The following is a 22,260-nucleotide window of genomic DNA, read 5'->3' on the forward strand; positions in this document are numbered from 1 at the left end:
CTAAGCTCCATCCCCTTCCTTCAGTGGTGCTTTGATGGAAGACACCGTGACCTTGTCACCATGAGAAATGGACCTTCCAAAGCCCCAAGGGCTGGGAAGATGCTGAATTTCTGGAAACCTAGGTTTTTTGTTTTTGTTTTTGTTTTTTTTAATGACTAATATTTTTAACAGAGGAAAGAAATATGTTCAAACTATTGCCCAGTGTAAGGTAGTTTGAGAAGACTGATTCAGGTGGGGCTGGGCCTCCCCTCCTAAAGTGCTTACCAGAGAAGTAAGTTAGATGCTGCCCCAAGGCTGACTAGCTCACTGTTGTGCCTGACATGGAGGCTGGGAAGTGGGGCGAGGGTTTGGAAGGGCAGGAGGCATTGGGAAGGACCATGAGGATGAGACACACAACAGCTTCTTCCAGACTTGGCTATCTGGGTTGTGCATTACTGCCTGGGAGTGAGATAGAGATGAGAAAAACCCAAAACCTGAGAATAGCCACACCTGTCCCCAGGTATGTGGTTGGCCTGTGTCTGTCCCAAGGGCCTGTGCTGCAGTGCTGGGCTCTGCCTGGCTGAGTTTGTTCCTGATGGTGGACCATGGTGCTCTGTTTAAATAAGAAAACAACAGAAATCAGAATCTGTACATGAAAACATGAAGACCAAGTGGATCTTTAAGTAAACAACTGTGATGGTTACAGTTCCCAGCTTTAGGGCTTTCACAGAACTGCACGGTTACTTCCTGGAGTGGGAACAGTAATCTCCTCCTCCTCTGGCTTTAAGTGACATTTATGTTTTAAGAGAACAGCAGCCATTTTTTATTTCACATTTTCACCCCTGTCTCTTCCATAACACGGAAACCAGAACTGTACCATTCAGTCATATCTATGTAGAGGACAGAACTCCAGAGGCTACTATGTTCTAGGTTTCCAGAGCACAGGTTTTCCTTCCTAACAGTGCTAAGCCTCAGGATGCTGGAGCACAGAGGCTGCTCTGCAAACTGCACACATCTGGGAACTTGTATTTTTGTTTTTGTTTTTTAAGAATGCACCAAACACATTCGCATTTATTTTCTTTTTTTTAAAGCAAGTGACAAAAACCCAAATTACCAGCTTTTTTAAACATAAGCTTAACATTACATATTTAAACAATAGTCAAACTGACAAGATTGCCAATATCCATGCACAACTAGAAAACACCCTTGATTTACACTAAACCAGAAATGTATTATCATTGATGCAGTAATAGCTTTCATCACTAAATACTGAAAATAAAATTGAAATATTTCTGTGGAAGATTCATCTGGCAATGTTAACTTCACAGCAGGCTGACACTACTCACTCACAATTCAACACAATGGGAAGCAGCTCCATGCTGGTGTTAAAAACAATCTCATCCTAGCACAACTCAGTCACAGGGCTCACCTCAGATTACATTTGGCTTAAAGCAAAGTGCATACAGAGATTACAACAATTTTATTTTTTTTTTTTTAAATTTTTTTATTTTTTGGTTTGTTTTTTCCAGACAGAGTTTCTCTGTATAGCCCTGGCTGTCCTGGAACTCACTCTGTAGACCAGGCTAGCCTTGAACTCTCGAACTCAGAAATCCGCCTGCCTCTGCCTCCCAAGTGCTGGGATTAAAGGCGTGCGCCACCACCACCCGGCTACAACAATTTTAAAGACAAAAAAAAAAAAAAAGAAAGAAAGAAAAAAAAGAAAAAAGAAAAAAAGGAAGAAAGGTCCTATATTTTGTGGTCCCAACAACAAACTCAAAAATCTGACAAATGGGGGCTCCAATGAGCTGTTTTATAAATACTTTAGATTAGGTACAGTTATACAGAAAGTCGAGGTCTTCAAAAAGAAAGTTCCTGTTATTTCTCAAATGGTGCTTGCTATCTATGGTTTAGCATTTCTGGTAAATTCGTGCGTTGAATGACTTGTTATCCAAGCATAGCAGGTAGTCCTCACCATTTATTGTCAATGATGTTAACTGTCCATCTTCTTCAACTTCTCTTTCTTGACTGTTTTCCACAATTCTCTTTGTAGTGACTTTTTTGCCATTAGCTATCTTAGTTGACGTTGATATTGATTTGAAGTTGCCCACTCCACTGCCGCCAAATGAGGCTGAAGAGAATGAGATGAGACCCCCGTGACCTAGTGACCCGAATGGAGTAAAGCCTGTATAAAAAGCAGGAAATCCACTTCCGAAGGAAGGAAATCCACTGAAGGCATTGAAAAAGGAGCCGGCACCTCGGCTTCGACTTCCTCGGGGACCTCTTCGGTTTCCAAAAAAGTCATCAAATGGGTCTTCATAGTCCCATGAAAATGAAAAGTCAAATGAAAATGGGTCCCTTCCACCAGAAAATTCCCTGAAGACATCATCTGGGTTCCAAAATGTGAAGCCAAACTCAAATGGACTGTCAAAATGACTTCCACCTCCTCCTCCACCACCATTTAATCCTTCTTTGCAGTATTTGTCATAGATGTCCTGCTTTTTAGTGTCCGATAACACTTCATAGGCCTCAGCTACTTGTTTGAATTTCCGCTCTGCTGCTTCTTTAGTCTCAGGATTTTTGTCCGGGTGCCATTTAAGTGCTTGTTTTCGATACGCCTTTTTAATGTCCTCAGGTGAGGCATGTCTCTGCAAGCCCAGCACTTCGTAGTAATCCACCATGTTTTAATAGACTGTAGGAACAAATCCGAGGACAAGGCGGCCAGCGAGGGTTGGTGGGGGGGGGGGAGTCAGGTGGCTGGTTTCGGTTGGTCTCCAGGCACAGTTGTGCTGGTGGCTGTGGCGGGTCCCCTCAAGCTTTCCTTTCTCTCCTTTTCTCCAGGAACTTGCATTTTAACAGAGGAAGTTATTCTGCCTGACACTTAGCATCAAAGATCAAAAAGTCATCCAGAGTGGTGAGAAATGTTTATAAAGATTCACTGTTTTTATTTTCTAAGAGCATGAATGGGGGGGGGAGGAGGGGGAAGAATATGAGAATCATTTGTGTTCATATTATTCTTAACTGCTTGGGTGACCAAGTGCAGAACCAGCCAAGGCCTACATTCACAACTAGATGGATATCCTGGGAGCTGACCGTCAGAAGGGAATCTCGGACTGCAGAGCCATTAAGAGATACACTGAGTGTGATGGGCATGTGTATCAGGGCAGATGTGCAGAGGTCAGAGAACAACGTCAGGAGTTGGTTCTTTCCTTCTACTGTATAGATCTCAAGAATCGAATTTAGGTTATCAGGCTTGGTGGCAAGTGCAGTTTAACTGTTGAGCCATCTTGCTGGCCCACATCCATATTTTTAAAGCTGGAACTTTTGAATATTTGACTCTACCCAAATATCAAAATCTAGGATATTTAAAATATCAAAGATGGGGAGCTCAGCTAAGTAACCGCATGCATCAATTCTGGAGCAAGATGGGCAGGTGAAGCCTAATCCCACTGTGTCCTATGTGTTCTTGGGCACTTTCATTTCTCCACGCTTCTGTCTCATCTGCAAGGAGAATTATAATTACCCTTTAGGGTCACGCATGCATGAATCCACAGATGTAAGTTCTTACAAGTTTCTAATATAACTGTGGTGGTTGAAATGAGAGTGCCCCCTGTAGGCTCAGCTACCCAAATACTTGGTCTCCAGTTGGTTGTGCTGTTTGGGGAAGTTTAGGAGGTGTGGCCTTGCTGGAGGAAGTGTTTCTCTGGGGTTAGACTTTATGGTTTAAAGTCACATGCCATTCTAAGTTTGCCTTTTTTGCTTCCTATTGGTGTTTTAAGATGTAAGCTCCCAGCTTGTTGTTGTGACTTCCACAGCTGCTGCCTCCACTCCACCATCATGAACTCTACCCCTCTGCAACTGTGAGTCCAGTCCATGATGCTTTATCACAGCGACAAGAAAGCAATTAAGAAAATAACCATCATTGTCATTGTCATCATCATCAAAATGATGTCTTATCTGGAATTTCCTTCAAGTATATACTTAGAAACATTTACTTTATTTTGTAAGAATGTTCAATATGGAGGCTATTTTAGATTAGATCAGCATAAAGAAACTGATAAATGAATCTTGGGAGTATAATGGGAGATAAAAAGTCTGATGTCAAAGATAAGAGATGGACACGGTAGAAAAACTTTGGGTTTTATAAATCACTATTCTTGGGTTTTACACTCTATAACTCTTCAAAGTTGTATTTAAGAATGTCTTGCAACTATAAGCCAAGAATACTCCTAAAAGCACAGGGCAAGTGTAAGAGGTGAAGATGACAGAAATAAAACCTGATCAAGCCTGGGTTGGCAATTCTAATGCCATTTTGCTGCTGGGCTTGTGTTGACACACGCACATCAGATATGGACAGATGGCCTTGGACCAGACCTGTCTTTAAAGACAAGAATTTTACAAGGGAAAATGGAGCGGAGTAGGCTATTAACCTTCTTCTTTATATTGAATGTATTTCTCTTTTACAGTGTAGTAGCCACAATTTTACCTAATGAGTTTAGGGTGTTACAATTTGGCCTCATAACTTTTTCAAAATATTAAAGGAATTATTTATGTATTTATTTAGTTTTTGAGGGAGGATATAATGTAGCTGAGGATGACCTTGAACTTTGACCTCCTAAGTCCACCTCCTGAGTTCTGAGATCCCATACTCACCTTATATGGTACTGGGTTTGAACTCAGAACTTCATGTATGCTAGGCAAGCATTCTACCAACTGAACTACGTTTCCAGTATTTTTTTTCTCTTCTTTTCCCCTTTTCTTAAGACTTTATGAAATTATAATGCAATTACATTTCTCCCATATATTCTTCCTTGTTCTTTAAATTCATGGCCTCTTTTCTCATTGTTTGTGTGTGTGTGTGTGTGTGTGTGTGTGTGTGTGTGTGTGTGTGTGTATGAATGATTGGATTATAAGACCCATTCAACAAGAGGGAAAAGAAAACATGCCTTGAACTGGAAACCTAGCTAACTACTCTGTGCTAGTGAAGTCATGGTTATTGTAGGAGAATCTACAGCCATTGGTTTACTAAATTAGAATAATCCCCAACAACAATCTAAACATTTGTCCTCATATCCACAGATAAGTATGGTCTTCACCCCTCATCAAGGAAACTTCTCTTTGCTATAGATGGAGACCACTACAACTACAGAAAATCACAACCAATCAAAATCCAGAGCTGTGCAGCCCAGTACCAGTGATTGCATCTACAGAACACCTTTGTATCAAAGACTCAGAGAACATTGTGGAAAGGGGGCAGAAAGACTGTAAGAGCCAGAGGATTGGTTTGCTGTGAGATTGTGTCTTCTAGGAATGTTATATAAAGTATCACGTGATTGTCCAAATGTGAGCTGAAAAAGGACGACACCAATTGACAAGCCAAAATGTATTGAGAAAAGTTTGTGAGGCCTTAACCCAAATAACTACAGGCAATTGAGGGTGTCTGAGAGTGGAGGAATCTATTTCCCTAGGGAAGAGCATACCCAATTAGTTATCTAACACCATATGGTCAGTTCTGAAAACATGCATACAAGTGACATTATATAGATTGAGCAGTTTATATCTCATGGTTTTCTTGTCACCAATTTTGAACTTCCCTCAGGTCTTGGGCCTCTACTTTTAACATAACCCATGAAACAGGCCAACTGTCCTGCTTTAAGTCTTAAGGTAAACTTTCTGTCACATACAAGATTCTAACCAAATTAATCACCTGGAATGAGCCTTCCTATTTCACCTTGTGTTCAACATGTCAGTCTCTTCCTTGTGGCTGCTTAAGTATACTGTGATCATAGTGTTTTCGCAATGTTGACCACACTGCACACAACAGGCTGATAATGCCAAGTAAAGACCATGAAATAAGGGCTCAAGAAGGAACTTTGGTGTTTTAGTGGAGGTAGAGATGGCTGCAGCAGTTACAGAAACACTCACAGCACTGAGCCAAATGGTATGTTAATACTCACTGACTGAGCAAGTAATTCTACTCCAAGAGATTCTCACACTGTTTTATAGGGTACACATAGAAATGTGTGTATCACAGGACTTTTTTTTATATTCAGAGCTGGGAGCAATGTGGGAAGCAGACAGGTAAGATGAGGCAAACACCCATGGGAAACTACCAAGCTACAGTGTGGATATACCGTAAATGTACAGAATGCTTTAAGAACAAAGCACAAAACAAGTCAGTCTTCACTGACAAATGTTTGTGCATCAAAAGGTAATAAGAAAATGATAAGAAAGTACAAAGACAAATCCAGGCTGGGAGACAAACACTTGAAAGCTGCACATCTGAAAAATATCTAGCATTCAGAATAAGCAAAGGAAACTCATAATACAACAAAAGTCAAGTTTTATTTATATATATATATACACACACACAAAGGATTCGAATAGCCATTTCTCCAAAGCACAGGAAGAGATGCTAACTTTAACGTTACTAGTTGTCAGTGACGTGATGCCAAAGCACAGTGAAACCCCACCTCACATCCGTTAGAGTGGCTAGTATGAGGAAACTACCCCAACCAGAAATAAGGAGGACCTGACGAAGTGGGAAGCCTCCCTCATAAACGGCTGACGAGAGTATAAGATGGTGTAGCTGGCTAATGGAATCATTTGGCAACGCCTCAAAAACCAAATATGAGAGCACATAATATGAACTGACAATTCTAACTTTAAGAAAAACTCACAAGATGAAATCATGAATTGCAGGAAAACATATACAGCAATCGCCATAATTCACAATAAAAATGAGAAACAAATGTGTAGCAAATGACTAATTGGTAAGTAAGGATGCATATGTAATGTGGACTTTACATTATTACATATAAGAGGAATGATTTAAGGCTACAGTGAAGTTGAACCTTGAATGTTTGCTAGAGAAAGAAGCCAGATAGACAAGGTCGCGTACTATATGATTCCACTAAAGTAAAATGTCTAAAAAATGTATGGAGGCAACCAGCGATGTGTGGTTGCTGGGGGGATGGTGTTAGAAGAAAATGGAAAGGAATTTTTAATGATTATGGGGTTTCTTTTGGGAGCTGATAAGATGTGAAATTAGTGGTGATGGTTAGACAACTTTGTGGATAAACTTTAAAAAAAAGAAAAAACTGGGCAGTGGTGGCGCATGCCTTTAATCCCAGCACTTGGGAGGCAGAACCAGGCAGATTTCTGAGTTCGAGGCCAGCCTGGTCTACAGAGTGAGTTCCAGGACAGCCAGGACTACACAGAGAAACCCTGTCTCGAAAAACCAAAAAGAAAAAAAAAAAAAAGAAGAAAAAGAAAAAAAAGAAAAAGAAAAAAAGAAAAAAGAAAAATGACCCTTCTCCCACCAACAGCCCTCCATAACAGCACAGGATGGCATGTTGTGGTGAGTTTTATAACATGTGAGTTTATCTTGGTTAAAAGAGAAAAGAAGAGATGACATGAGGAACCATAGAAATTTTGACTGAATCCTGGAAAACAAAACAAATCTCATAGTTCTGAGAATAGGTCTCAGAATAGCAATCTATAACACAGAATCATCTACCTGTACAGCCGAAAAAGTAAGGACAATACATACTGCAGACAGTGCACTTTAAAAGATGCACAGATGAAAATGAACACAGGAAGAGTACTAGAAGGGAAACCAGAGTGCAGCAGTGTGTAGGCAAATGGGAATAAACCCATATCCAATGGGGAAGGAACACAAACGATGGCTGTTTCATACCAGTGTACATTCTTGGTGGCTGTGGTAACTTAAGTCCACTCTTAAAAATAAAAGGACTTGACAGAACATTAGGAGTCAATTTGAAAAAGCAATAAAGGCTTCTATATAGTGAGCACAAACTACCAGGTGCAGCCAACTCCTGCTCCAACCTTAGGACCAAAGGACTATGGTAGAGGCAGTGGCGCTGGAGTCAGTGGACAGGGTGGATACAGGTCCAAGTCATGACTGCAGTCTGGAAGTTTTTATGTGACACATGGCACTTGCCTTATCATGTCTGTGGCACAGTAGCCCCAGATACTAAATAGCACCATGCAAATGGAAGATGAAGGGACAGAGAGACACACTGCTCTCCAGGTAACAACTCTTTCCCTCTCACAGTGAAGGCGAGGGTGGGCAGGAGACGGGTATTAGTAAGAAGCTGTGTAACTTGGAGGAATGGTGTGAACATAGTTTCTGAAAACAGCTTTTAAGGTTCATTTAACTGCAGGGTAGCTGGCAAGTTTTACACTGAATTTAATGAGAGGCTTAGAAAACTTTTAAATTCTATGAAGGCATTTTTTAGTACAAAAGGGAGACTTTCTATTATTTCCTGAATAAAATAAGGGATTCTAAATGTTTCCATAGTTTAAAAAAATCCAGAGTACAATAAAATGATAGGTAACCACTGACTAAGATTTCTCTTTCGTGTCTTTCTAGTGGTTACTGACATGATCATGTAACTACACTAAGCATCTGTCCCAAAACATTTGGGCTGAAATGTCAAAGGTAGTTTTTACTCCAAGAAAAATGAGCAATTCTGGATAACCTTTTAGAGAAAGTTAGCATCAATAACCAGAGATATCTTTGGAAAACTTTTGTCCTCCACCCAAACTGTCCCAGGTCATTCCGGGTGCTCTGTGGTCAGCAGCAGCAGCAGCAGCAGCACATTAAGGACAGTGAGAACAAGCAGTCAGGAAGAGCTTTCTGTCTCACAGAAAACGTTTACGTTTGTTACAACACTACCAGCCCGAGGTGGCCTGCAGTCTGCTGGTCTTGTACTGGCTCGAATTCCTCTACCCGTCAGTACCATTGCATGACAGCATGAGCACAGAACTGCACACACAACTCTGCAATGGCATGCTGGCACTGACTTGTGACATCTGAGTCACAAAATAAATGTTAAGGAGAGAACTCTCACCACAGTACCTCAGACAGAAAAGACTTACACAGTACCTTAAAGGTAAAACGTAAGAGTAATCCAGTAGGAACAAAAAAGAGGAAATATGTGGAGAGATTGCACCTGGGCATAGTTGTTGTTCTGGGAGGCTGAGGGGGAGGATCACTGAGCTCAGGAGACTGAGTGAGACCAGACTTGACAACACAGCACCATGCTGTGGGGGTGGGAGTTATAAAACACCTGGAAATTGACCTTAGGACCAGAGGAAAACTGTAATATGAATAAAAAAGTATGAGGGACCTTAAGTGCTCTCTCCTCTCAGCAGTACTGGTGACCCAACCCAGGGTCTGTGTGTACTAGGCAAATGTTCTACCGCTGAGCCACACTCCCAAGGTCTGAGGAAATTTTATGAGGAATGGACTTTCATAACTCTGCCTTTTTCTTCTCATTATCAGTACAAAGTCAGGATAGATAAGTGTTAAATAGTGGTCACTTAGTAAATAATAAACAAAGAACACAGGAGGTTCAAAAAGTTCCTTGTTAGAAATTCTTAGTGACTGAAAGGCATCTTTTTTGTTTGTTTTGTTTTGTTTTTCGAGACAGGGTTTCTCTATGTAGCCCTGGCTGTCCTGGAACTCATTCTGTAGACCAGGCTGGCCTCGAACTCTGCCTCCCAAGTGCTGAGATTAAAGGCGTGCACCACCACTGCCCGACTGGAAGGCATCTTTAAAGTGAGGTGAGACACTATCCCGGGCTGCCAGTGTGTGTTCTACACTGCATTTAGGAGCCATTCCTACACACTCCATTCCTGTTCATACAGCAGCTGCCCAGAACAAACCTCCACTCCCAAAGAAGGTCACACATGCACAGATCTGACATACCAGCTGTGCTGCCAACAGCCACACCCTTTGAACTCTCTAGAGGATCTCCTCACACTCAAGCTGAGACATAAGATCTAAAAGGTATCACCAATTTTCAGTTCTGGATGCCTGCTTCTTGACACAAATAAATGGCCATCATTCACCAGCTAAATTTTCTTTTGCGCCATTGACAACTTTATAATAAATTGTCTTTTAAGATCTGATGTGGAAAAGGTAAAGAATGATATGCTCTGTAGAACATATAAACAGCTCTCACACACTCTGGGATTGTACTGTGTGGTGGTTTGAATGAGAATGGCCCCCTAGATTCATACGTTTGAATGTTTGGTTCCTAGTTAGTGGAACTATTTGTGAAGAATTAGGAGGTGAATTCTTGCTGGAGTAGGTATGGCCCTGTTTGAGGCTTTGAAAGCCCAAACTAAGGCCCACTCTCCCTGTCTCTCTGCCTGCAGCTTATACCTCAGGTCTAAGCCCTCAGCCACTGCTCCAGTGCTTGCCTGCCTGCCTGCCGCTGCTCCCCGCCATTATGGTCGTTGTCTATCCCTCGGAAGCTATAAGTAAGCCTCCTATTAAGTAAATCCCTTTATACTCTGCCTGGGTCATGATGTCTGTTCACAGCAATACAACAGTGACAAAAGAACAGTAACTGAGACACACTAAGACATCATCTTGGGAAGGGTGGCCTTTTCCTCACCTTCTTCAGCAACCACTGTCAGCGTGACGGTGACTCCAGCATCTTTGATGAGCTGAACAATATTATCATGGGATAGGTCAACAATGGACTGCCCATTCACCGCAGAGATGTGATCTCCAACTTTCAGTCTTCCACAACGATCAGCTGGACTTCCGTCTATGACCCGGCCAATTTTATGAGGAATAACTGTGGCAAGAACCCCAAGTTTTCCAGTTTAGATACCTGCTAGTGATGGATTTGCCCTTATCATTATTTGAAAGTTTGCATACTAATATCAAAGAAAAGGCTTCAAAAACAAAGGGAAAAAGGCACAATTATCCTGTCCACCCCTCCCACTGACCACATAGAAACTTCGTAATGTGGTTGTAACCATAGATAGAAGCTTGTTGCTGTTTTCCATTTACTAGAAACCTTATTCCAGTTTGTTTGGTTTTTAAAGCCACTAATCTTTTTAACCTTTTTATTTTGCCCTTAAAAGCTTTACTAGGACAGTGGGGAGAGAGGGAAAGGGTGGGGGGAGGGAGAGGGTGTGTGAGCGTGAGCGTTAAATGGCATCAACCACAGTGAAGGTGTAATGAAGGAAGGAAAGGGCCAGAATGAGTAGGGAAGAGAAAACATGAGCACAAGATGACAGTCCCAGAAAGCTGGGCTGGGCTAGGTCTGACAGGCTCTTTCTCTGCAGAAGGCAGGGAGGGGGTGCTCCTGAGGTTTGAGGGCTCTTGGGTAAGTACCACAGGGCACATCACAGCTCTCTAAAGGGTACTTAGAGCACTCCAGTGTTGATATTAGTTCCACATGTGTCCTTCAGATGTTCCTGTGAAAAGTCTTTCATCTTTTTCTTTTCAGATTTACTTATGTGATAGATGTTTTGCCTACATGTATGTATGCATACCATACATATGTTTGGTGCCCTGGAGTTCAGAAGAGGGTTCCAGGGCCCAGAACTAGAGTTACAGACAGTTGTGTACTGCCATGTGGGTACTGGGAATTGATCCCAGGTCCTCTGCAAGAGCAACAAGTGCTCTCACCCTCCGAGTCATCTTTCACCCTTCTTTCACCTTCCTTAAGCACAAGGCCAAATATGCAGCAAAGCCTCTTTCATACAGTTTGCTCTGGAATCCTCAATCTCACACCAAACTCCTGCTGGCTTTTCCTCCTGGTATCTGATTTGGGGAGATGTGTATCTTATCAGGCTTACTGCACATTCTGGTTCCAGTGTGGTCTCCTGTTACTCAGCTGTCTCCACCCAGACCTCAATCTTGTGTGTTTTTCCTCTGTTTATATCATTTTCCTAGCTAAGGCCACTCTTAGCTACCTCAGCTGTATCAGTTTTTTGGTTTTTTACTTTGTGTGTATGTGTACAAGCTATTTTAGAAATAAGATCCTTTGGCTTTGCTGAAAGGGCGGTGAGTCTCAAGAGGAATCTTTTAACAAATACAAGTCATTTCATGAATAAGACTTGGTAACTGGTTAGAAGTCCAGGTACAATGAAAATAAATGATCTCTAAAATGAATTATACTTCTATACAAAAACTAATTTGTGGGCTGGGAAGAAGGCTCAGTTAGTAGAATGCCTTTTAAGCAGACAGACCTCCATTCAGTTCCCAGAATCTACATAAAAGTGGGGATAGGGGTACATGATTAAAATCCCAGTGTTAGGGATTCAAGACAGTAGAATCCCTAGGGCTAGGTAGCCAGCCAGCCTAGTCTAGCTGGTGATCTCCAGACCAATGAGAGACCCTGGGTGAAAGGAAGTGGACTGTGCTCCTGAGGATCACCTCTCAGGTTGTCCTCTAGCCTACACACACACACACACACACACACACACACACACACACACACATGCATCCTGCCAACACATAGACACATTGGCATAAAAATTAATTTGTGTCTTTAGATCTTTTTAAAATTCAAAAGCTACATGAGAGTAAAGGCTGAATATTTAGTGTTAAGACTATTTGGTTCTCCTCATTGCATGGAGTTGTGACTACCTTGTTAGCATGCAGGGCTTCAGGCATGCTACTGCAGCTCTGGCTTAGTGTATAAGGGCCTTACAGACTGATTGAGGGAGGGCAGTACTGTGTTGTTGCCACAGCTTAAGACAAGTCCCTAGACATTCAGGGCTTCTTGTCAAACAAGGTAACATCCAATGTGCAATCAATGGCATTTGTACTAGGAAGCAAATCTACATTTACATTCTCTGAGCGTTTCCTAGCCAAGGTCAATACCCATGGATCCTTCATGACTACTGACTGATATGAACAGTGACAGTATTTTTAGATGGCACTGTGAATTAGGTTTAATTTCCCAAGTAAAACACTACTTACTAGTATTTCTGAATCATAGCTGGGAGTGTCCTATAGATATTTAATAGATTTTCAATTGGACTAGAAAAATTATTCTTGGTCATGGTTTATGTTCTCGACTTACAGTCATAGATTTTATTTTTAAATGGGAGACAATTAATGTCAGAAACAAGTGCTTTTAGCACAAAATGAAATCAAGGACTTAGGAGTCCATTTCCCTTACAAACAGAATAATTAGAAAAATGTCAGTGTAGTATGGGCCATGTCCTACACCAAACATTCTGAGCTAATTCACTAAACTATTAGTGAATTATAACCCATGAGTATAACAGGTAGCACATTAGAAACATGTGGCGAATTATATGGTGGCCCTGTTGTGATATCCTAAATCAATACCTTAGTTCTACTTCTTAGAAAAGATTTACTTATACATAGTGTTCATTCAAAATCTTCTGAGAAGAAATCACTCAGCAACTTGGCACACTGCAAGGTTTGTTCAGACTTAGTAAAGCACCAAACAAAATCAATCTCTGAAATCTCAGTGGTTCCCTTTGGGCATGAGTATGTGGGTAGAGCAAAAGCAAAGCACTGCAGAATGGTGGTATGCAACTTCCCACAGAGCTTGTCTGGGTGATGGAAGTGGTCAGATTTGTAATGTCTTAACACTTGGAGCAGAGCCACCAACAGAACCCTGAAAGGTCACATGGGAAGTCTGTTCTGGTATTTCCTCAAAGTTCACACAGTGTCAGGTCTTGCCTTATTTTTATTAGTATATATTCTATGGACATCTGCCCTGATACCACCTTTCCCATATGTATCTAATTCATCCCTGGACTCCACCTATCTCAGTCTGGCATATCCAGTTCCTCAGATCAGGTTAGTACTCTTCATTTATTTTCAGTAAAAGAAAAGACAGTAACTGGAAATGTCCTTCCTTTTGAAATAAACCCTTTGCAAGCAAAACTGAAAAGCGTATGACAAGAGTAACAGTAACACGGCTGCAGGACTGGCAAAGTAAAGTGAGCCATGTCCTTTCACCAAAGCAGGGCTTTTCTAAGCATGTGCTCACTCAGCACTAAGGCTCACTGTGAGGATGCTGGCCGAGACTGCCTGATCTTGGACAATGCCAGCAGTAGGGAATCTTACAATTTCAAAACTGCTTCCAGAGATGCTACTAGGAGCTCTTTTTTGGGACACGTGTCACTAAAGACACATTTACCTCAGAGAAAAAAAGTGATCTATGTTGAACAGGGTCCTGAGACAAGGTTCATAAAAAGGAACAGACAGGTTTTCTGCCTTTCCAACAGTGCCTCCTCCCTTATAAGGCACAGCTTTGTCACTAACTGCACTAACTGGTCTGCTTCTGGGAATGGAAGCCTATCATCTACATTTACCCAGGGTTCTTCTCTCTGAGTGAGACAAGTGGTGTTCTAAAAGGAATGCTCCAGGACCCAGTACTTGTGACATTATTAACTAGCAGTTAAGTGAAATTACCAACTCTGATTTTGTACCTCGACTAAAAACTGGATATTTATAAAGAACATGCCCACCATGTGAGTCTAATTGAAGTTTACACTGATACTTAATGAGCATTAAACACTCCTTTCCTGCCACAAGTTAGTTTTGTGCCTCAGTCTTACATTTGAACTGGGCTTTCATATCTTAGGTTCCCTAACCGAGAAGGTTGCTGGGTACTTGTGTGTCCCAGCCAAGTCCCAGCTACTCTGGGCCTACAAGTTCAGGAACAGCCTAGACAACATGATAAGATGCTATCTCAAAAACACAAAGAACTTCCTCTCCCCTCAAACTACAAGCCAGAGCCTGTTGCAATGTTTTAGGTAAGCTGATAATAACAAGGGCAGTAGTGATCACAGTAAGTCACAGCAGCTACCTTGGGCTCCAGGATCTACATGCTTATTGCAGTCCTCAAACTCAATGAGACAAGGGCATTAGCACTGCCCTCAGTTTACAGGGGAAACCATAGCTCTTGCAGGGTAAGTAACCTGTCCCATGTTAAGTCCATCTGCTATTAAAGATAGAACAGGCTTGAATAAAAGTTTGTCTGAATATGAAGCCTAAAAAAATTAATGAAATCATTTAATTAAGTCAAATATTTACATACACAAAGCCATCAAAATATCAGTGTTTAAATGAATGAAAACAAAAGATTTAATATAAACAAATAAATATGAAAATGTTTAAGGATATAAGTAATGTATCTTCTTACTGAATTCACCTATATTGCTTTGTTTTATGGTGAACACTAGATTCTCATTATCTTTTGCAGCAGTAGGAATAGAGCATTTTTAATGTAAAATCGTTTAGCATTTATCACATAGTGTAAAAATCTTTTACTATATTTATTGATCTGAATGTCAGGGATTAGATTATTATATGGAATTAAAATGACCAATATGACTTTGATAGTTAAGTCACATAGTTTTTTGTTTTTAAAAGTCTGACTTCCAAAGATGCTACATCAAAACTATCTCTTGCTTCATGTTCTGACATAGGCTACATAATTATCTTCACAGCATCAGTGACAGTTCTAGTTCCAAGTGTTACCATAGCAACTGCTCTGGGAAAACAGAACTAGTATGAGTGAGCAGTAACCTGATACTACAGTAACCCGCCCTCATTACAGTGTCTTCTCCTTTTACATGCATGTATTGATTGTAGCAAGATTTTTGCAGTTTCCTGAAAATGTTTTCTTTGACTTTTTTTTTTTAACTAAAGTCTTAGTCACCATTTAGTTTTAATAGGATCTTCTACCCAAGAAATAATCAAATCCACCATCAAAGGCAAGAGCATACTCTTATGTGGTCAAGGATTTTTACTGTTCTGACTTACAAAAAATAGTTAGTAGATAAGCACAATACAGAAATATCAGTGTACTCTTTCTTACCTGATACTCAATTGCATTTCATAAGCATAGGGTTCTTATTTTTTAGAAACATAAAGACAAAGCAAAGATTTACTGTGCTGAATCCTAACAGCCTGTGCTTGCTAGATTACCTCTTTTATATATACATTCATCCATCTCAGGTGCAAAACTGTTAACACTGGCTCAAAATATTAACTTTTAAAGGTTCTAATAAAATCCTGCCTTTCGATGAGACAATGTGAAAGGCAGGACTGCCTGCCACTCATCATTCAACAAGAACGTCTCATAGCTGGAGGACAGGTATTGTTCACAACATGAAATAACCAAGGCACAACTGGGGCGAGACTTTCTTTTCCCAGTTTTACTCCTTCTCACCTGCTCTCAGAATTTAATACATTCCTACTTTAGAAAATCAGTACCCTCCCAACTTAAAAATTATTATTTAAAATATTTTAAATTGTATCTTTTTCTAAATTCATGAAATTAGATCTCTGACATATTTCCTCAATATTGGTGAAAACTAAGGGTTTTTTTGTTTGTTTGTTTGTTTTAGTTTTTTGTTTTGGTAGCATTTGAGATGCCAGAGAAATCTGAAGGCTGAAGGATTTTAGATTGTCTGATTTTGGAATTAAAGATTTACTGATTTAAAAAGATAAATCTCTAAGACGATTTATACACAGGTCTTAATTCATTTACTAAACCCAGAAAGCTGGATGTTCTGGGAGAGAACAGGCTACAGTAGCCCTTACCTCCTGGTGGCGGCTTGCTTTTAGAGGTGAGGATGACAAAACCAAACCCTTCATTTTCTTTCCTCTGTAGGATAACGTCATAGGCCTCCTGTGGGGCAGACCTTATTGAAAGTTCTGCCCGATTCAGGCGAGGAGATCCGTTCTGTGAGAAGGCTTGAGGGCTTTCATCCTCGGGTTGTTTCTCTATAATAAACATCAGTTTTAGTATTTACAGAAAATAGCATAGAAAATAGTTAAGCGCTAGGTAAGTATTTTAGAGCTGGTCTATAAAATAAATTTCACTTCTAATAACATAAAGAATAGAAATGTAGTATGTTGCCCATCTTCCCTGAGAATATTGGGCCTAATCAAAGTACAGGTATAGGCAGCAGAGGGTCTATCTGATTCCTAAATACTTAAAATACACAACAGATAAACTACATATGACCTAATGTCATTTCACTTTCGAGAAAGTTCTTCAAAACCTCTACAAGATTAGTTAAGAAGAACTGTTGAGCCAGTGAGTTAGCTCACTTGGTGAAGGCATTTGTTGTCAACATGCACACAATAAATAAGTAAAGAAATAAAACTAAAAAATAAAGAAAAGTTATTTTTTAATAAATGAACTATTAGAATTGCTTCAGTTCTTTGACGGTTATAAAGTTTTAACAAAAGTAGATGATAGAAGTGACACAGTAAATTTTCTTTGAAATTAACTGTAATATAATTTAGCACAGGGACTGATGATCATAGATGTCTGTGGAGGTGAAAGCTCCCAGATGCTGCCCCAAACCATCTGCTATCTACACAGGATGTTTCTTATATAGGTGTTTTATAACTGAAGTTTCTTGGTTGACAAGATCAGCTGAGTTCATCATGATACCCCATATGTAACAAGTTTTTCGTGTGAATGGCATAGTCTTCTGGGTATAAAGTCAAATGGAATCCCCTGCAAAGGGCAGTTAGCCTATACCTTTTTGCTGCTTTTCAATGATATACAAGAATTACAGAATAAAGTGGGGGCTTTAATTGACTTGGAAAAAAAAGAGGAAAGGCTTGTTTGTGTGACAACTTGGTCAGACATCACTAAGAATCCTAGTGTACTACATTTCTTAAAGACACATTTATAAAGTCCCTTTGGCTCTATATTTGCTTGATGTTAAGAATATTTTAGCTCCTGAAAAAACAGCTCAGTAAAGTTTCTGGACTATGTTGAGGAGCCAGAGACAGACAAGATCCCTGGAGCTTGCCAGCCTAGTCTGTAAAAAAGTTCCAGGGCAATGTAATACTCTGAAAAAAAAAATGATGCTTTAGGAATAACCCTCTAAGGCTGTCCTCTCTGTGCACATGCCTCCCCCTAGAGACATGAGAACACAGGCATATTTTAAAAGAACATGGTGTAGGCTTCCTGTCTACACTGGTGCCCAGAGCAGTCCTAGGGCTCTACACCCAATCCTCCAAAACCCAGAGGAGGCTAGACTCCAAGGAGCTCTAACACGCCCAGGATCGTAGGTATCTAATATGGGGAAGAGGGCATGTTTGTGTTTTTTTCTGCAGGATGCTGAAGGAGCATGATGGCCGCCAGAGTGATGGATGTGCTGATGCCAGGAAAAGGAACGATGCTGACCTGTGAGCTTGCTGAGTACCCTGACAATGGTGACTGGGAAGCTGTATTGGACATATGTTCCCGACCCACCTTTGCTTACCTATACCCCTGATGGGACAAGCTGCCTTGCCTCAAATTTTTAGACCTCGTGGAACAGAGAATCAAAAAGAGAAGTTATAATGACTCTTGTATTTTTTTCTTTCTTTTTTTTCGAGACAGGGTTTCTCTTTATAGCCCGGGCTGTCCTGGAACTCACTCTGTAGACCAGGCTGGGCTCGAACTCAGAAATCCGCCTGCCTCTGCCTCCCAAGTGCTGGGATTAAAGGCATGCACCACCACTGCCCGGACAACTCTTGTATTTTTGTGACCAGTTATTTGGACTCAATCATGTACTGGTCTAGAAATCAATCCAATATTGGAAATAAAAATCTTCATTTGGAAGGCTGGTTCTGAACATTTTCAGAGACATATTTGGAAGTTACCTGCAGTTCTCTGTGATGTTATGTCAGCAAGAGATAAAGTTGGGGCAGGATCTGGATTTCAAATAAGTGTTAGTACATGTGTTAAGGCTCTTTTAATTGTCAAGTTAAAATTACTTTTGTTTCTTCTACAGTATTTAATGTAAGTTGCATTGATTATACACTTTCTAATTGTGTTAGTGTGTTGAAACCTGGCATGTCAGTTACAGAGGTCTAATAACCAGCTTTTGTTTTATTGCCTTGAGTATCACAGAACCTTGGTCTTCTGAAAAAAGCTTTCAAGTACTGGAAGAAGTGTGTCAGGCTTTAAGTAGAAGCAAGAGGGTAGTCAGCTTGATTATTGCTGGTATAACAGCTTTAATTGCATTAACTGTGAATACCACTGCTTGCTTCTGCAATTACTTTGACACAAGAAATTAAGACAGCTACTTTTGTTAATCATTTAGCAAAAAATTTTACTAATATGTTGAATATACAAGAGGATTTAGATAGGCATTTGGAACAATGGATTGATGTTCTTTATTCTATTCAAATTATTGGAAGGAGGTTCAGAGTTTAAGAGTAAGGAGCCATCTCGAGTGTCATGCTAAATATCAACGGAGTTGTGTTACTTCTAAAATTTACAGTGGTAGTCATTATAATTAGAAAAAAGTTCAAAGACACTTGCAGTATATTTGGCATAAATCTAACACCTCTCTGGATGTTTTAATTTTGCATAGTGAGCTTATGAATTTCAAGAATGCTGCTCTGCTGAGCATTGATATAGCAGATACTGCTGAGAAAATTACCCATGGCCTGAGGTCAGTATTTCTATTTTGGTCAAGCTTCAAAAATGGCATATATAGCTTGACCATGCTAGCCCCTTTTGTCCTGGGAATACTTTTATTCCTGCCCATCTTGTTAAAGCTTGTCTTTAACAACATCAACATGTTAGCAGCCAAAGTACATGGCTTGAAACTGAAAATGGACCCCCACACAGAGTTACAGGCTTGCAAGCCAAGAATGGGTAAGATTCTGCACAGAGCCTTACCAACCTAAGACAGAATGATAATGCATATTCCATAATGGGTAAGGAAGGCATTCTTGTTAGAATGACCTAGGACAGGCTTAGTCTTGTTTATGAAATAAAAAAGGGGGAGAGGTGAAGAGCTTTTGAGGCTGCTAAGCAAGAATCTGACATGGGCCAAGGACAAGGAAGTGGGCTGCTTGGCAGGAATATGACATTAGACTAGAACAAAGAAGTAATTTTAGGCAGGAGTCTAAATCTTAGGCTAGAACAAAGAAGTAATCTCAGGCAGAAATCTCAATCTTGGGCTAGAACAAAGAACTAATTTCAGTCAGGAATCTAAATCTTAGGCTAGAACAAGGAAGTAAGCTTCAGTTATGAAAAGGACTCTGGGCTAGAGAGGGAAGTTGGCTCAGATACTTTGGTCATCCTGATAATTCCTTAGAAACACGGAATTTTATTGCCTCGCTTGTTCTTTGACTACTTGTGTTTATTGTCTTGCTTGTTCCTTGACTATTTGCATCTACTACTGTATTGCTAGTTCCTCAACTTAGAACTGACCTTAATACTTGCATGTAATTAAAATGGTATAAAAGCAAAAAGGAGGAGGGGGAATGGGTAGGGTATTTCTAGAGAGGGGAAATGGGGAAAGGGGATGACATCTGAAATGTAAATAAATAAAATATCCAATAAAAAAAGAACATGGTTTAGAATCTAAACATAATAATATACCAACATCCAGTTATTACTGAGCAAACAAGGGTAGGGATTCTTTTCCTATTGGAATTAATTAGCTAGGTCTCTAATAATATCAAATTAACTAGAAAACTTCATGGCGTGTTCCTTGTGAAACTTTTCAGGTTTTTACTAACTCAGCACAACCAATGTGAAGAAGCAAAACTGCATGAAGACGTAGATGAAGCTGCACTGGCAGGTCTTTTGTCACATTGCTGCAATCTAGCTCAGGGACAGACCAGGGACTTAACACGTGTTCAGCATGAGGTTCAATCCCCAATACCAAAAGAAGGCAAGTGATATTAGTGCTCAAGTTAATTAACATTTACTGATATCTACTTGTCAGGCAGACTTTCTCCTAGGTGCTAGAGTGAGAGATGATAGTAAATAGCTCCATCTCTTCATAAGGCTTAATTTCTTGTGCTACAAAACACACTCCCTCCCCTCTCTCTCGGCAAGAATTCACTTATAAAATCCTCTACAGCAGGACATGGTGGCAGAGGGGGATAGATCTCTGTGTTGGCTAGCCTGGTCTACATAGTGAGTTCCAGGCTAGCCAGGGCTACCCTGCTTTCAATAAATCATCCTATTCAGTATTCACAAAGGTGTCGATAAGAAACTACAAGATCTGTACATATTTGATTGTCATGGTTTAGATGGTGGGCTCTGCAATTAAAAGTTTTAAACCTAGACCTATTACTACTGCCTGTGAACCTTTCTGTCAATGACTGTATATGATAATAATTACACTATAGAGTCTGGGGGTCCAAAGAAAATAACTGATGCATCTGATACATAATAAGCTCCAACAATATTAGATTATATTATACCAACACTTGCTTTTTTAGTACACATGCACATGTACTGGTGTGGGCACAAATGGAGGCTGGAGGACAACTTTGTATGTCAGGGTCTTCCACTGGCCTGGAGCTCACCAACTAGCCCAGACTAGCTTGCCAGCAAGTCCTAGGATCTTCCCTCTCTGCCTCCCCAACAATAGGATTATAAATCATGGCACCATGTCTGGCTTTTTATGGGGCTATGGAGATAGAACAAACACAGGTCCTCATGCCTGTAAGGGTAAGAACCTTACTGGCTAAGTTATCTTTCCTGGCCCTATACCGAAATTTTCTAAAGAGAAACATCCTATTATCTATGAATATTTGGGATTTCATCACAATCAAGCCTTTTGATATATTTAGGTAGGGGCTATCTTAATATGATAAAATAACTATTTATTTATTTAAAATTAAACTGATACTCCCATTTACAGTAATATATTGGTAAAATTGATTAATATGATAATATAACTTAATATAGCAGACCAAAATTTATTTCTACTTTGGAAATCTATTTCTGGATCTTTTACACTACAAAGCTTTTTGCAATTTGCTTTGAATTATCCCAAAAGTATCAGCATATACACTGTTGAATATTGTAGAACACCTCATAAAACCAGAGCAAGTGGATTCCTAATTTTTAGTGCTGAAAGTCCTTTACATACCTCCATAGAAGATCTTCCTCCTGACAGTTAGTAACACATGGCCATTTCGAGCAGCAGTGGTCATTAAGTCCAAGACTTGCTTGTGTGATTTTCCTTTAACAGGAATACCATCAATACACATCAATTCATCAGCAGCACGGAGCCTACCGTCCTTTTCAGCTGCTCCCAGGGGAATGATGGCCCCAATATATATCTGTAAGATAGTACAGTATAGATTGGTATACAGTTCACTAAGATCAACTTTAGAGTTAAAGACCTAATCTATGAAAAGGCATACTTCAGAAAGGTGATATTTCAGAAAATACATCTGCTCCAAAGTGGTACTTCAAATACCCACACTGTGTTCTGTAATTCTAGATCGCCAGGGTTGAGTCCAAGGAAAACACAAAGTTGCTTAAGAACTTAAAAAGCACCCCCAACTTCTCCACCACTACAGTGTGACAAAACAGACAGACATGCTTAAAAGCAGAGTGGAGGGGTAGGGGGATGTTCTACACATCATTGTTCACGCCACCAGGGTCATTCTTATGATTCTCTCGTATATACCACGGTCAATAATACAAGTTTGGGCCATATACACAAAAAATATTTCTTGTTCCTAAAATG

At 40.2% G+C, this 22,260-nt stretch overlaps 2 protein-coding genes and 1 long non-coding RNA gene across 5 annotated transcripts in view; 1 reads left to right on the forward strand and 2 right to left on the reverse strand.

Moving 5' to 3' along the window:
• The window catches only part of Magi3 (membrane associated guanylate kinase, WW and PDZ domain containing 3), a 226,531-nt gene that overhangs the window by 10,223 nt on the left and 194,048 nt on the right, over positions 1-22,260 (reverse strand). For 2 of the 3 annotated variants that reach the window (XM_028755657.1, XM_028755659.1), the window contains exons 14-17: positions 21,655-21,847; positions 16,346-16,528; positions 10,407-10,592; positions 490-592 (exon numbers count right to left, since the gene is read on the reverse strand). In XM_028755657.1, the coding sequence (XP_028611490.1) occupies positions 490-592; positions 10,407-10,592; positions 16,346-16,528; positions 21,655-21,847 (665 nt within the window). The remainder of the gene's footprint in view (positions 1-489; positions 593-10,406; positions 10,593-16,345; positions 16,529-21,654; positions 21,848-22,260) is intronic. The other variant, XM_028755658.1, reaches the window with a different exon arrangement.
• On the reverse strand, positions 1,887-2,657 carry LOC114611004 (dnaJ homolog subfamily B member 6-like). Its single transcript, XM_028755637.1, has one exon. It carries the CDS (start codon positions 2,655-2,657, stop codon positions 1,887-1,889), a length of 771 nt encoding a protein of 256 aa, XP_028611470.1.
• On the forward strand, positions 2,814-5,610 carry LOC114611018. The gene is made up of 3 exons (XR_003709780.1): positions 2,814-2,890; positions 3,756-3,949; positions 5,056-5,610. It is a non-coding gene; the product is annotated as an uncharacterized LOC114611018 (long non-coding RNA).

Source organism: Grammomys surdaster, unplaced genomic scaffold, assembly GCF_004785775.1.
Source record: "Grammomys surdaster isolate TR1022 unplaced genomic scaffold, NIH_TR_1.0 126071, whole genome shotgun sequence".
NCBI classification, from domain to species: Eukaryota; Metazoa; Chordata; class Mammalia; order Rodentia; family Muridae; genus Grammomys; species Grammomys surdaster.

Excerpts from the sequence above, each read along its gene's own strand:
- LOC114611004 (XM_028755637.1), bottom strand. The coding sequence starts at position 2,657 with ATGGTGGATTACTACGAAGTGCTGGGCTTGCAGAGACATGCCTCACCT.